Raw genomic sequence first — 14,928 nt, 5'->3', positions numbered from 1 at the left:
ACTCTAGATGTTATCCGATAAAGGGGGATTTCCGAGAAACTGGCCTTCAACACGTGCGAACACGGGAACCAAAACAAATGTATTTAAAGATGGACGCTGTTCGGACTACGTCTTGTGTATTTTTTTGTAGATTGTCCGTATCTTTATTTATTTCATTATCAATAAGTTTAATCACCACACATCAAAAAGAACCACCTGATGTTGTCAAAGGACAAAGATCACCTATCGATATGTGTATCCTTTTCTATGTTTACATCCAACAACCAATTGATTAGGTTTGTCCGTTTGTTTGTGCGTGCATTTCTATATTTTGGCATATGATGATATTAGTGTGTAGTTTGTAAATGACAATGAATGGATTTTTTGTGCATTATGAAATTGTACTCTATGTGAAATGAAGAGTACAGTACACGTATGTACTTCTTCCACTGCGAAGTTGAACTGACTTTTAACTTTTGGCACTGAGGCTCCAAGGTGCACGTATGTACATAGTAATCATCAGCGGGATGTCTACATAGTGGATTTTGCTGATTATCCTTATTGAAATTGAAATCATACTAGTTAGAATAATCTAACCGTGTCTCGGGACCTCATGCTTGGGTGTTGAATACTGTGATTTATCAAAATTATTCGGCCTTTTTCAATTTATTAGTGTATTAGATCTATCATCTAATCAAATTTCCCGTGGGGATCTGGGTTAGAATAGGTCCTCAGTCAGTACCCCCTTGCTTGTCGTAAGAGCCGACTAAATGGGGTGGTCCTTCGGATGAGACCGCAAAAACTGAGGTCCCGTGTCACAGCAGGTGTGGCACGATAAAGATCCCTTCCTGCTCAATGGCCATAAGCGCCGAGCATAGGCCTAAATTTTGCAGCCCTTCACCGGCAGTGGTGACGTCTCCATGAGTGAAATATTCTTGAGAGGGACGTTAAAAATATTCAATCAATCAATCTAATCAAATTCGTACAATGGTCTAGGTCTTCTGTTTTATTTACATTGTTACTATGTCTACTAGTCATTTCACGATTAAGCTCTTTTGTAGATATGCATACTGGATAACCATATATAGAATTGCTATGATTTATTCATTGACTTGTTGTATAGTGTCGAATTTAACAACACGAGTCCTTCTAATAGATTCCCGTCTCAGAATCTTTGGATGATGTTGGCTGGCTTTCAATTTGTGGAACAATTTCCATGTGCATTCAATCAGAATTGTAATAATCACAATCTCTCCTTTGATTGTTTTTAAAGGTATCTCTCATGCAAATTCTTATAAAGATACCTTAAGTTACATGTAAAGGATAATCTTGAGTTCCTTTTCAAGGTAAAAGAGATATCTCTTAGTTTAAATATCAACCAATATACATAAACATGATATGTTTATTCACCAATCAAGGGCCATTGGGGGGGGGGGGGGTATGTACAGTATAATATTGGTTTGATGTATGGTCAGATATATGAATAATGGTTTTCTCGATAATATCAGGGTTAAGTGAAATGAAGTCTTTTTTTAGTTTGAATAATGCTTTCCAATCAGCACTTTTTCTTATATACATGTAGTTGTTTTTGAGCAAGGGAGAATGAACCAGAGAAACAAAATAAAACCCCAAGGAATTTGTAGTCAGATACACATTCTAGTTCAATACCAGCCAAATAGAATTTAGTTTTCAAGAGTCTGCCTGCCTTATTAAAAATTAGGATCTTGGTTTTTATACGCCCGTCTTAAGACGGGACGTATTATGGTATGGCGTTCATGTCCGTCCGTCTGTCCATCCTTTTGTTAGCTTTTTCGTGTCCGACCCGTAACTTAAATACTACAAGGCCTAGAATCATCAAACTTTGTAGATACATCTTGGGTAGAAGGTGTGTCGCACATTAAAACCAGGTCACTGTGACTTTTCATTAAGAAGATATGGCCATATCCGTCCGTCTGTTAGCTTTTTCGTGTCCGACCCGTAACTTAAATACTACAAGGCCTAGAATCATCAAACTTTGTGTGTAGATACATCTTGGGTAGAAGGTGTGTCGCACATTAAAACCAGGTCACTGTGACTTTTCATTAAGAAGATATGGCCATATATGGCAAAAACTTGTCCGGCTCATAACTTGAAAACTATTAGACCTAGAATCACCAAAATTGGTCAACTAATGCATCTTAGGTAGAAGGTGTGTCGCATCCTACTTTAAGGTCACTGTGACATTTAATTAAGGTGATATAAAAAAATGTTTTAATGGGTACAATCTATACTGTTAACAATATGTGACGGGCGTATCATGTGCCGTGGCGGTGCACTTTATTGATGAATTAATACTCAGACACTAATCATTGCAAAATATTTAGTTTTTCTTGTAAACTATTAGCTGAGGAGGAAAGTAAATTTAGAGATCAAGATATCTTTCAATGTAAATGTATCTTTTATAGTGAAAGAGATTTCTTTCTAAGAAATAAATCTCTCTAAATTGAGAGATATCTCTTTTTCTAAAGAGATATTTCTTTAAAATATTTTTAAGAGATATCTCTTAAATTAGACAGATGTCTTATTTTCAGAATAAATAGTAAAGTGACTTGTCATAGGGAAGTGAGTCACATTTTGTGGTCAACAGTGTACCCTCGCATTGAAATTAATTATTTTATAGCCATGTGTATAAATCATGTTAACTTTCCATGGCTTATCTTTCCTTATCCACTCTCAGATAAAAAATTATTTGAGGAACATAGAGCTATACAACTGGAAGCTGTGAAATCCATCCAAAACTTCGGGGACTACAAACAACGCTTTAAACTTGTCGAGATGACCCTACAGAAACTCTTTACAGTAAATAGAATTCAATATATTGCAATACATCATTTGAAGTGACATATATTATTACTGTTCATCAGTTCATTAACTTTTGAAGTGCATATATTATTACTGTTCATCAATTCATTAACTTTTGAAGTGACATATATTATTACTGTTCATCATTTCATTAACTTTTGAGCTTTCAGTTACATAAATGAAATGGCTCCCCTTTGTAATTGCATTGATCAAAATGAATACGGGTTCACCATTGACAAATGGAACTGGCGTTATTCATAGTTTTTGCTTTGTTTGCTCACCTGAGCTGAATGCTAAGTATAAACTCTTCTGATCAACTTTTGCTAGACATTTGTGTTTTTCAATAACTGTCAGTACTTTTGTTCTAGTGTACCGTATATACTCGCCTATAGGTCGGTTTGCCTATAAGTTGGTTGTATATTTTGTAGTCTATTTTGGAGGGATTTGTCCTTGACCCACTTATAAGTCGGTACATGTATAACTTTTTTCAAGAATCGGTTGACAATTTCCAACGTTTTCAGCCCTGTTTCAGATAATATTTTATGAAATGCGCTGATATTTATTCATTTCCTCAACAAATCAATTACAATAGTATACACTTTAGATGAATACAATCATTAAAATATGTAAATAACTTGTACTTTATGCATGTAATCTAAGAATACATGAATAATGTAATATGTCCAGTCAACGTTAATCATGATAATCATCGGAGTATGAAGTTGTTTAAAAATACTCTACATTACGCTGCCCAGAAAAATGCTAATCTTCTTAGGAATCGCCTATAAGTTGGATATAGAGTAATTTGGACCAATTTTTAACTCCCAAAAATCTGACTTAGAGGCGAGTATATACAGTAAACTTTCAAAACAGTTTTGAATTTAATTCTATTGAAAAACAGCTATTCATGCCATGCTATCATCCTGATAGTCGTTTTCCTGTTTCTGTTGGCACTTCTCTTTACACTGCTTTCGGTGAGACAGAAAATCTGTATGTAATTTTGCTTATTTTGACCAAATTCCGAATTTAAGGAGGAATAGCATACCAGAGATATGGATGAAAAGTGTATGATATGTACAATATTTTGAAATCAAAAAGAAATTCTAATTTACTTCATTTACCGGTAGTCAAAAAATGCAGTTTTAGTAGGAAGTAATCTGGGGGGGGGGGAAATTAAAACCCCTGCTGGACTCGACTCCACGATCTGCAGGTCAACATTTGACACATTAACCGACTGAGCTACCCAGCTAGGCAATCAAATTTAAAAGGAATATATATATATTATTACTACAGTAACTTGATCCGAAGAGTCAGATCACGTCTCGTTGAAAGGTGCTGATCATCAGATCACACGAGATGCTTGCGTCGAGTTTGATCTGATGATCCGTGCCTGTCAACGAGACGTGATCAACTCACTGTAGTAATGATAAATTTATTATATACCCCCTTATGCATCTTAAATTTACATTTATAAGAAAATAAATGTAATCCAAATTATCAAAAACACAGACATACCATGAAATAATGTTTTGTGTACGCAGTTTCGTTTGTGACGAGGTCAATATTTTCCACAAATAACGTTGCGTTGTTGCATTGGGACGGCATCAGTTTCAGAGGATACTGATACTGAATCAGAAAACCACAGTGTGGTGATCCGGAAAATCAGATCACACTCTGTGAAATCCACAATATCAAAGAACTATACTTTGATTGGTATATAATAAATACAAATATAGCTAATATTTATATTTTCAATCATGTTTTAAAAAGTTGTACCATGGTTGGTTGTATATTTTTTAATGTCCCACACAAGAATCTTTCACTCACATGGAGACGTCACCACTGCCGGTGAAGGGTTGCAAAATTTAGGCCTATGCTTGGCACTTACAGCCTTTGAGCAGGTAGGGATCTTGATTGTGCCACACTCGCTATGACACGGGACCTCGGTTTTTATGGTCTCATCCGAAGGACAACCCTATTTAGCCACCTCTTACGACAAGCAATGGGTACTGAAGATCTATTCTAACTTGCATCTTCACGGGACTTTTTGAACAGGAAGTCAGCCCTTATGATGATGTAGTATACCTCCTTATATTTTTTGGGGTATAGGGAAGAATAAATTGTGTCTGATATTGTTGCATGTCCATGGGCAAACTCTCCCAAAAATAATGATTGATATGTGGATCAATGGATTTGTGCCATTATAAGAAAACCTCAATTAATTTGAATTATAGTTCGCATTATGCATCAATACAAAGCAATACCTTATTCAAATGAGAACAACCTTTCTACTGTATGCAAGTTAATTTATTGTTGATAGGTGTCAATGACATTAATGATGTCTTGTTTGATCTTTTTACACAAATTTCACATACATATGAGAAACTAGTAAACCTGTCTCATATTGGTCATTGTTAATTCATGCATATTAAACAACAGTTTCTCATTGATGAGAGACCGAATCAGCAGTGGGTCTGGACAATGAAATTGTCATTGTTCACATTCTTTTAGCACAATAGATATGGGATAAAATGTACACAAATAATTTACATTTTAAAAAAGAAATCTGTTTCACTTTGGACTAGACAGGATATGAATTAGCTGTTTGCAAAATCATATTTAAAAGAGTTACTTCAGTTATGATATCCCTACCAAATTTTATTTGAATTTGAAGTCCTCTGAGTGGGGACTAGGGGTGGGGTGTTGGTTATTCACAGATTTTTGTATTTCATAACATCTTATGAACCAAAACCACTGAAGGCTACAGATTGTGAAAATAACATTCAAGGACCCACATTTGGTGGTCAGTGGACAAATTGCAAATCCTAGCTGTCTGTGTTTGTGACCTCAGTATGGGTTCTGATGTTCTTAAGAAGGAATGTTAAACCAGAGAGAAAAGTAGAAGATCATATGTAAACCAATATTTTGAAATTGAAAACTTTCAAATGTACTTTGTTTAGTAAAAAAAAAATGCAGTTTTAACAGCAAGTAATGGGATGGGGGGGGGGGGGGGGGGGGATGGGTGGGTAAAACTCTTGCTGGACTCGAACCCATGATCTACAGTTCAGCAGTCAACATGTAAACCTACTGAGCTAATCAGCAACCCAATTAAATCGAAAAGGAATATACAAATATTGCTGATATCTATATTTCCATTCATGTTTTAAAAGGAATTCAGTCAGCCATTATGACGATGTAGTATACCTCCTTAAGATGTTTCTGTGATATCAAGATGAAATTATGGGAAATCTTTTGCTGTAAGGCAATGCAAAGCTTCTATTTATAATCAATGTTATTGACTGTTGTAGGTTGTCAATGAAGCTAAGGCAAATTTAACAGTGTGGGGGTACGTGCCGGGTGACTCTTTCCCAGATAATACCACAATCAGAGATGGTATGAATTTGTAATGTTTTATATTTACACTTACGTTACATGTGTCTTTACAATCACACAAGTTTACCTTCATATTTTTAAAGCAATCTTATTCTGTTTCTGCTTTATTTTGATTTCATGATTTATTTTTGTGGTTACTATATCATTAGTAGTTGCAACACTGCTGTGTGAATTTTACTTCCTGTAAATTCAGCGTAAATAAAACGACAGTGAAAATAAAGGCGCATTGTCGGAAACCCACGGTTGATTACCCGTACGCTTTGTTCCTCTCTCCTTCATGGGTGATGGAGAGAGAGGAACGAAGCGTAATCAACTGTGGGCTTCCAACGATGATAAAAGTGTGTGCAGTACGTTTTCAGTGACAGGGTATATGCCTCTCACCAGAGTGAAGCAAAGATTGAACTGTTACATGTGTATACATGTTATAGAAATATTATTACAGCCTTATCACAGGGCTAGGCAGTGCTTGTTCAGTGCTGACTCTGTTCTTGGTGTGTATTAGAGACAGCTATCTGAATATCTAAAAGCTGCAAGGAGCCACAGAGACCTATTGATCTGATATAAAGTATTACTGAGGTGCACTCTTAACCTTAATTTTGTCAAAGTCAAACGAGTGTATGCATAATGAAATAGCCTAGACTGATTTGAGTATTTCAATAGGCACATAGCCTTCTCTCTCTCTCTCTCTCTCTCTCTCTCTCTCTCTCATGTGCATGAGGACAGACACCATGCAAAATTGACACTCAATGTGAAGGAAATTTTACACACATTCTAAGGTTATGAATACTCTATTCATCTCACTTTCATTATAGTTTGAAATTAAGATATTCTTAAAAGATTAGCATAAACTTGCCTTGAAAGGGAGAAAGTTTATTTCAAAAACATTTGCTGGACTTAAAAATCTATGATAGAATGCCTTATATACAATTTAACTACTTTTAAAAGCTCCCAAAACTAAGAAAAATGAATATGTTTGAATATATGTATTTACTTTACTAAGTTCAAGTTTTCATGAGTCAGTGTTCAATTTCAAATGATTCAAAGTAAAACAAACTCTTGGGAATTAGTAGAGCAAGCATGGTATATAAGCATGGATGTTTGCCCTGCAGGAGTTGTATTTTTATGTTCTTAGCCAGCCCAAGAATCATCAGATTTCTGTAAATACGATTTATCATGCCAAGGTTACTCCAAACTAAACTCCTATTGAGCTTTACTGATAATACAGGAAAGGCTTGTAGGACGTGTCAAATTAATTATGCTGAGCCTTCTACATTAAACTCATGTAGTGCTATTGACCCGCTTTGATCTAAAATAATCTTAGATTATTTATTAATTTACCATGCTTCTTGTTTCCGTTTCGATCTTTTAGTGTAGTTATTTTGGCTTGGTGTGAGATATTATGATTCAGAATCATTGAATAAAAAAATAGAGTACATTATGAATATAATCATCAAATTTTATACTCCTTTTTTTGAAAACTAATTTGAGAGTGTGTTTTAATGGAGGTAACCACAGATTTCCAAATGTTGAGCATTTAATGATACCTGTAATTATTGTTCATAGAAATTTCTAGTACCTATTAAGCTATGCCTGGAATTTATTGTTTGTGAATGTACAAGTTTGTAGCATAAACACTTTGAGAGAAATGTTGTATCGGCATTCCAGTGATTTAGTTTCAAATCCCGGCCATTATAAAAAGCGAGACCCTGGTGCAGTTAGGGGTATTTAGAAAAGGTCTGCATGTTTGTGTTTTAAATTTCACATTTTAGTGATCAACTTTTTAAATTACTTGATGATGAAACATGTGACTGTCTACTTTACTGGAGAAGCATTTACACTGCTAGACCAACGATTATGTATAGTATTCGTGCACACATTACCACTTTTGACATTTTGATTTATAAGTATTCATGTTTTTTTTCACTCTGAAATGAGATTTCATGCCATGACAGTTTGAGTTCACCTTCTGGTTAAGGCCATCTGCAAAGCATAGCTTCTTTTCTGCAAGGATGAGGACACAGGCAATAAAACAGCACCCTTAAGTATGGCATTCAAGGCTGTGGGTCTGAATTTTACAGATCAGTGACCCTTGACAGATTTATGATATGGCTTAAAGCAGCAACAAACCTGTGTAACTTGACAACATGGAAGCACATTACCAACTAAGATCTGTAAAATTCGAATGTATTTGTATTAGTGCAGACAGACACAGATTCAGGGAGAGAGAGATTGGATGTCTGAGCACCCAGCCCTGGTGAGATTTGGGGGGGGGGGGGTTTGCATGTATTTGCCGATTTGTATGCACTTTCAGTCGTAAAATTCCAAGTGTTGGTCCCTAGTATATTTTGCCCCCCACCCACACTAGAAAACAATTACATGGAGAGGACACACATACCCTCCCCAGGGGGAACAATTTCTGTAAAAAGAAAAAAGAAAGTAGTCATTAGAAATCCATTCCGGCACACTAGAGTCTCGCACATTTACACACCAATCAATCGAGTCCCCTGCTAAACGTTCCTTCAATGAGGAGGAGAGAGATTTGTTGTGAAAGAGTGTTACATTTACCAGAAAACAGAATTAGCATAAATCACTAGCTGCCATGAACCCTGTCAAAGTATTAAAAAAAAATTATCATAAAGTTGTGTAGTTTTCTTGAAAGAGAATCTTTGTACATAACATGATGATATTTTGATTCACATAGCAGGAGTAAATTTGCTAAATATTTTGGTAAATGTTACTATGGTGATGTGATAATGTACACTTAAAGGTCAATTGGTCAGTGTGAGTTACCCTCAGTGATTTTTTTTTGTTTTTCAAACTACCACCCCTCCTTTTGAATTGGGAAAAATTAGCGACATTTTCCTTAAATTGGGGAAAAATCATTCATAGTAAAATAAAATGGTAATGAATTATGAATAAAATAATCAAGTAACAATTTTTTGTTTGAGGTTTATTTCAGATCTGATTTAAAATCATAAAATAAATCATTATTTAACATTAAATATGTATTGGAAGTCACACCTTGTACAGATATTATTTACTTTTTCTAAGAAATACTTAATACTAATTTCATAAAGAAAATAATAAATTATTAATTCACCAGCGTTTGTACCCATAATCTTGTAAATATTATATTAATAATCAAGTTTCCAGAATGTCTCTCCTGTTTGTATTTTTTGGATTTTAGTAAAACCCTATACTTTTGGCCACTTCTTGTTATTAGCCTGACCCCATAATGGTTGTCAAACTAAATTGTAAACAATATGGCTTAATGTGTATCTGGAAACTATATACTTTGCTGCATATATCCTTATATGGATGCTTCTATTGTTTTACATATTATTTACAAAACCTTTTGCATGTGCAGTGGTTTGGAGAATAAAACTGAAGAAAAAAACGTATTTACTCTTTGTTAGCAATATACGGTAACCTTTTTTTTTTTAAATGGCCTAATTTCCCTACATTTGAAGTTGGGGAAAACATATATATATAATTGGGGAAAAATAGCTAATTTTAGTGAGGGGAAACAGCATTTTGGTGGCATTTTGGCCCCAAAAAAATCTCTTGAGTCCCTCCACCAAACCTGTGGATCAGCCCTATCAATTTTTAGAAATATGGTCTGTAGATAGAAGCTAGAAGACCAATCAAATGAAGCATTTAAGAAAATCTGCTTATCTGGATATTGGTTTTGTTTGTTTGTTCTTTTGTATCTTATTAGAGTAGGTGTTCTTTTATATCTTATTTGAGTAGGGGATTGATGAAAGGTGAAGATAACGTACAGTAACCAATCTCATAACTCCTCTAAGCAATACAAACTAGAGAGTTGGGCAAACACGGACCCCTGGACACACCAGAGGTGGGATCAGGTGCCTAGGAGGGGTAAGCACCCCTGTTGACCGGTCACACCTGCCATGAGCCCTATATCTTGATCAGGTAAACGGAGTTATCTGTAGTCAAAATCAGTGTGCCAAGAACGGCCTGACGATCGGTATGAAACAAGTTAGACAGCATTTGACCCAATGAGTGTTAAACCCTCTGAACACATGTGGTATTTGGCCTTATGGCTTCAGAACGCTAGACTAGTTTGGTTCACATTCCAACAGAGTATGATGCTGCCCTTGAACTCAGTCAATATAATACATGATTATATAATATTTTCCTTCATTCCAGGACTCTCAAAGGTTTTTGAAAACACAGCCATGTTTGGAGACTTGGTTCTTCGCCTTCCTGACATCGTCCATGCTATTTATGATAAAAACAAAGACTGGCAGCTGCTGATTGGCTGGTGCTACTGGTTCTGTAGGGAGTCTGGGGTGTTCGATGGCACAAATGGAAAACTACTACATTTGGTATGTGCAGTGAAAGCTACCAAATCCAACATGTGTGCAATCTGTTTCACTGGGCATTCCCAACCTTTATTTTCATTCTCAATTTCATATTTTTATTGCTTTATACACTGTTTATTCAGATACACTGTGTATTCTTACAAAAAAATTCACTCCCAGTCACATCAGATTAGACAGGTTTCACTGTATATTTGTTCGAATTGATCACTAGAGATCTGTGTTTGTAATGAAACAGATGATCAGTATTTCATTGATATCAATGGGTACTTTTTGTTTATAATGTTTTTGGATTTAGTTTCTTGTATCTGAGATACAGTACAAACATACTTCCTGTCAGTGCCGCTGATTGAGAGCTCTGTTAATTGTTTTGTTTTATTGTTTGCACTGGAGTTTCTGCACCTCACTTTGTACAAATCACTTGATGCTGTTTGTAAAAATTAGTGTCAGCAGCATTACTTCTAGCTTCAGAGAATATGAAACATATGTTGATTTAGTAATTATAAACTTCCGTTAATTAGACAGCTTCTAGATAGCAGGGAAGCATTTCTTACCAAAAGTAGGTCACCACTCTGTTATCATGACAATTCATATCTTCACAGATGGCACAAGAAGTCAACTTGATTGAGAAAGAAGAAAACTATATAAATCCCTTTACATTGGAGAACCAGCTAAAGCAGGTGAAGTGGAACATTGTTATTATCAACAACCCAATTTATTTTTGATAATCAGCGGTGTTAAGGTCACAAGCAAGGTATATGATAAAACTTGTATTTTTTCTCAATAATTGAGGTTGCAGGCTACCCTATCCTATCTTGTTCAGATATGTAAACTGGGACACAGTACCAGCCCAACTATAATTTGTTTATTCATGAAGGGAATTGCTAAAAGTAAAGACAGGAAGATAAGAATTGAAAATCTGTTACTGACCCTGCACCTGAGGATCAATAGTGTACACTCTAAATCTTTGAGCTATCAAGAAGATGCATGTACATGTATATTATTCGGACACAAGCTAACAGTATAATATGTGTGTAGTTTATCATTAATTCAAGCCAAACTTTGGATTTTTTTAAATATGAGTCTAATACTAATGACTAATGATCCATAAACAACAAATCCATAAACAATACAATAACAAATCCATAAACAACAGATCTATAACAAATCCATAAACAATAGATCTATAACAAATCCATAAACAACAGATCTATAACAAATCCATAAACAATAGATCTATAACAAATCCATAAACAATACAATAAAAAATCCATAAACAATAGATCTATAACAAATCCATAAACAATACAATAACAAATCCATAACAATAGATCTATAACAAATCCATAAACAACAGATCTATAACAAATCCATAAACAATACAATAACAAATCCATAAACAACAGATCTATATCAAATAAATAAACAACAGATCTATAACAAATCCATAAACAACAGATCTATAACAAATCCATAAACAATACAATAACAAATCCATAAACAACAGATCTATAACAAATCCATAAACAACAAATCTATAACAAATCCATAAACAATACAATAACAAATCCATAAACAACAGATCTATAACAAATCCATAAACAATACAATAACAAATCCATAAACAACAGATCTATAACAAATCCATAAACAACAGATCTATAACAAATCCATAAACAACAGATCTATTACAAATCCATAAACAATAGATCTATAACAAATCCATAAACAATACAATAACAAATCCATAAACAACAGATCTATATCAAATAAATAAACAACAGATCTATAACAAATCCATAAACAACAGATCTATAACAAATCCATAAACAATACAATAACAAATCCATAAACAACAGATCTATAACAAATCCATAAACAACAAATCTATAACAAATCCATAAACAATACAATAACAAATCCATAAACAACAGATCTATAACAAATCCATAAACAATACAATAACAAATCCATAAACAACAGATCTATAACAAATCCATAAACAACAGATCTATAACAAATCCATAAACAACAGATCTATTACAAATCCATAAACAATAGATCTATAACAAATCCATAAACAATACAATAACAAATCCATAAACAACAGATCTATAACAAATCCATAAACAACAGATCTATAACAAATCCATAAACAACACAATAAACAATAGATCTATAACAAATCCATAAACAACAGATCTATTACAAATCCATAAACAATAGATCTATTACAAATCCATAAACAACAGATCTATAACAAATCCATAAAGAATACAATAACAAATCCATAAACAACAGATCTATAACAAATCCATAAACAACAGATCTATAACAAATCCATAAACAATACAATAACAAATCCATAAACAACAGATCTATAACAAATCCATAAACAATAGATATATAACAAATCCACAAACAACAGGTCAATAACAAATCTATAAACAACAGATCTATAACAAATCCATAAACAACAGATCTATAACAAATCCATAAACAACAGATCTATAACAAATCCATAAACAACACAATAAACAATAGATCTATAACAAATCCATAAACAACAGATCTATTACAAATCCATAAACAATAGATCTATAACAAATCCATAAACAATACAATAACAAATCCATAAACAACAGATCTATAACAAATCCATAAACAACAGATCTATAACAAATCCATAAACAACAGATCTATTACAAATCCATAAACAATAGATCTATAACAAATCCATAAACAATACAATAACAAATCCATAAACAACAGATCTATAACAAATCCATAAACAACAGATCTATAACAAATCCATAAACAACACCATAACAAATCCATAAACAACAGATCAACAACAAATCCATAAACAACAGATCTATAACAAATCCATCAACAACAAATCTATAAACAACAAATCTATAACAAATCCATCAACAACAGATCCATAACAAATCCATAAACAACAGATCTATAACAAATCCATCAACAACAGATCTATAACAAATCCATAAACAACACCATAACAAATCCATAAACAACACCATAACAAATCCATAAACAACAGATCTATAACAAATAAATAAACAACAGATCTATAACAAATCCATAAACAATAAATCTATAACAAATCCATAAACAATAGATCTATATCAAATCCATAAACAACAGATCTACAACAAATCCATAAACAACAAATCTATAACAAATCCATAAACAACAAATCTATAACAAATCCATAAACAACAAATCTATAACAAATCCATCAACAACAAATCCATAAACAACAGATCTATAACAAATCCATAAACAACAGATCTATAACAAATCCATAAACAACACAATAAACAACAGATCTATAACAAATCCATAAACAACACAATAAACAACAGATCTATAACAAATAAATAAACAACAGATCTATAACAAATCCATAAACAATAGATCAATAACAAATCCATAAACAACACAATAACAAATCCATAAACAATAGATCTATAACAAATCCATAAACAACAGATCTATAACAAATCCATAAACAACAGATCTATAACAAATCCATAAAAAACAGATCTATAATATTCAACCTAAAGTAAAGTTAAAAAGAAGAAAATCAGGCTTTAGTTGAATGATATTCAAGAAATTAATTATGGAACGGAATTATTAAATGTTTTCAGCAAATACAAAAGCAAGAAGCAGTGAAGAGAGAGAGCACAACAAGAAAGAAGAAGAAAGAGAGGAAGAAAGGACCCCAGATAACTAGAATGGAACTGTGACCAGCAGTGCATTCTGGGAGGGGGAGGGGGGGGGTTAGTTGTTACATCAATATTAATATTAAACATTGTTATTACATGTGCTATTGGTTTTGGTTGTATTATTTGTTGAGAAGTTATGATGAAGAGGCAAAGATTACCACAGAGGAAGATTTGTTTTCCCTGTTGATAGCAAAGTTTTGCTAGACGTGTTGATTTGTGTACAAAATTCAGAGGGAAATAGTGGAACTACTACCAGCTGTTACTTGAACCAGATTTTGTCGACTTCTAATCGACAGTAAAGTAGAATAAACTTTTACCCCATCCAGGGCTAGTGTCAGACTCCTTGTAAAGCACCTAAAAGACCTAGACTCCCTGTAAAGTACCAAGAAGACCTAGACTTCCTGTAGAGCACCAAGAAGACCTAGCACGATTTTATTTTAGTTTTAGTCTTCAGTTAAATAGTCGTAATTGATTTTTGATAAAAACAACTGATGAGAGAGGGAAAGAGTGAGAGTAAATAATTTCCCGAGGAGGTAGTGTCTCGCGTCATTTGCTATGTAAAATATCTGATGAACCCGAACCGGTGTAAATGGAAAATGGACACCTTTAGCTACATGTAG

At 33.7% G+C, this 14,928-nt stretch overlaps 1 protein-coding gene across 2 annotated transcripts; it reads left to right on the top strand.

Annotated features, from left to right (window-relative positions):
* LOC125680368 (coiled-coil domain-containing protein 134-like) lies at positions 1 to 14,408 on the top strand. 2 transcript variants are annotated; one of them, XM_048919868.2, is made up of 6 exons: positions 1 to 234; positions 2,696 to 2,817; positions 6,129 to 6,213; positions 10,384 to 10,562; positions 11,159 to 11,236; positions 14,231 to 14,408. In XM_048919868.2, exons 1-6 carry the CDS (start codon positions 78 to 80, stop codon positions 14,327 to 14,329), a joined length of 720 nt encoding a protein of 239 aa, XP_048775825.1. In that variant the 5' UTR covers positions 1 to 77; the 3' UTR covers positions 14,330 to 14,408. The 2 variants fall into 2 exon arrangements, with proteins under 2 accessions (XP_048775825.1, XP_048775826.1); XM_048919869.2 differs by having other exon boundaries at positions 13 to 234; positions 11,159 to 11,310.
* The last annotated feature ends 520 nt before the right edge of the window (positions 14,409 to 14,928 follow it).

This window comes from Ostrea edulis, chromosome 2, assembly GCF_947568905.1.
Source record: "Ostrea edulis chromosome 2, xbOstEdul1.1, whole genome shotgun sequence".
NCBI lineage: Eukaryota > Metazoa > Mollusca > Bivalvia > Ostreida > Ostreidae > Ostrea > Ostrea edulis.
This window is presented reverse-complemented; position numbering and strand designations above follow the sequence as displayed.

Excerpts from the sequence above, each read along its gene's own strand:
- LOC125680368 (XM_048919868.2), top strand. The coding sequence starts at position 78 with ATGTATTTAAAGATGGACGCTGTTCGGACTACGTCTTGTGTATTTTTT. Across the intron at positions 235-2,695 it reads AAGATCACCTATCGATATGT|ATAAAAAATTATTTGAGGAA; the intron begins GTATCCTTTTCT and ends ATCCACTCTCAG. Across the intron at positions 6,214-10,383 it reads TAATACCACAATCAGAGATG|GACTCTCAAAGGTTTTTGAA; the intron begins GTATGAATTTGT and ends CCTTCATTCCAG.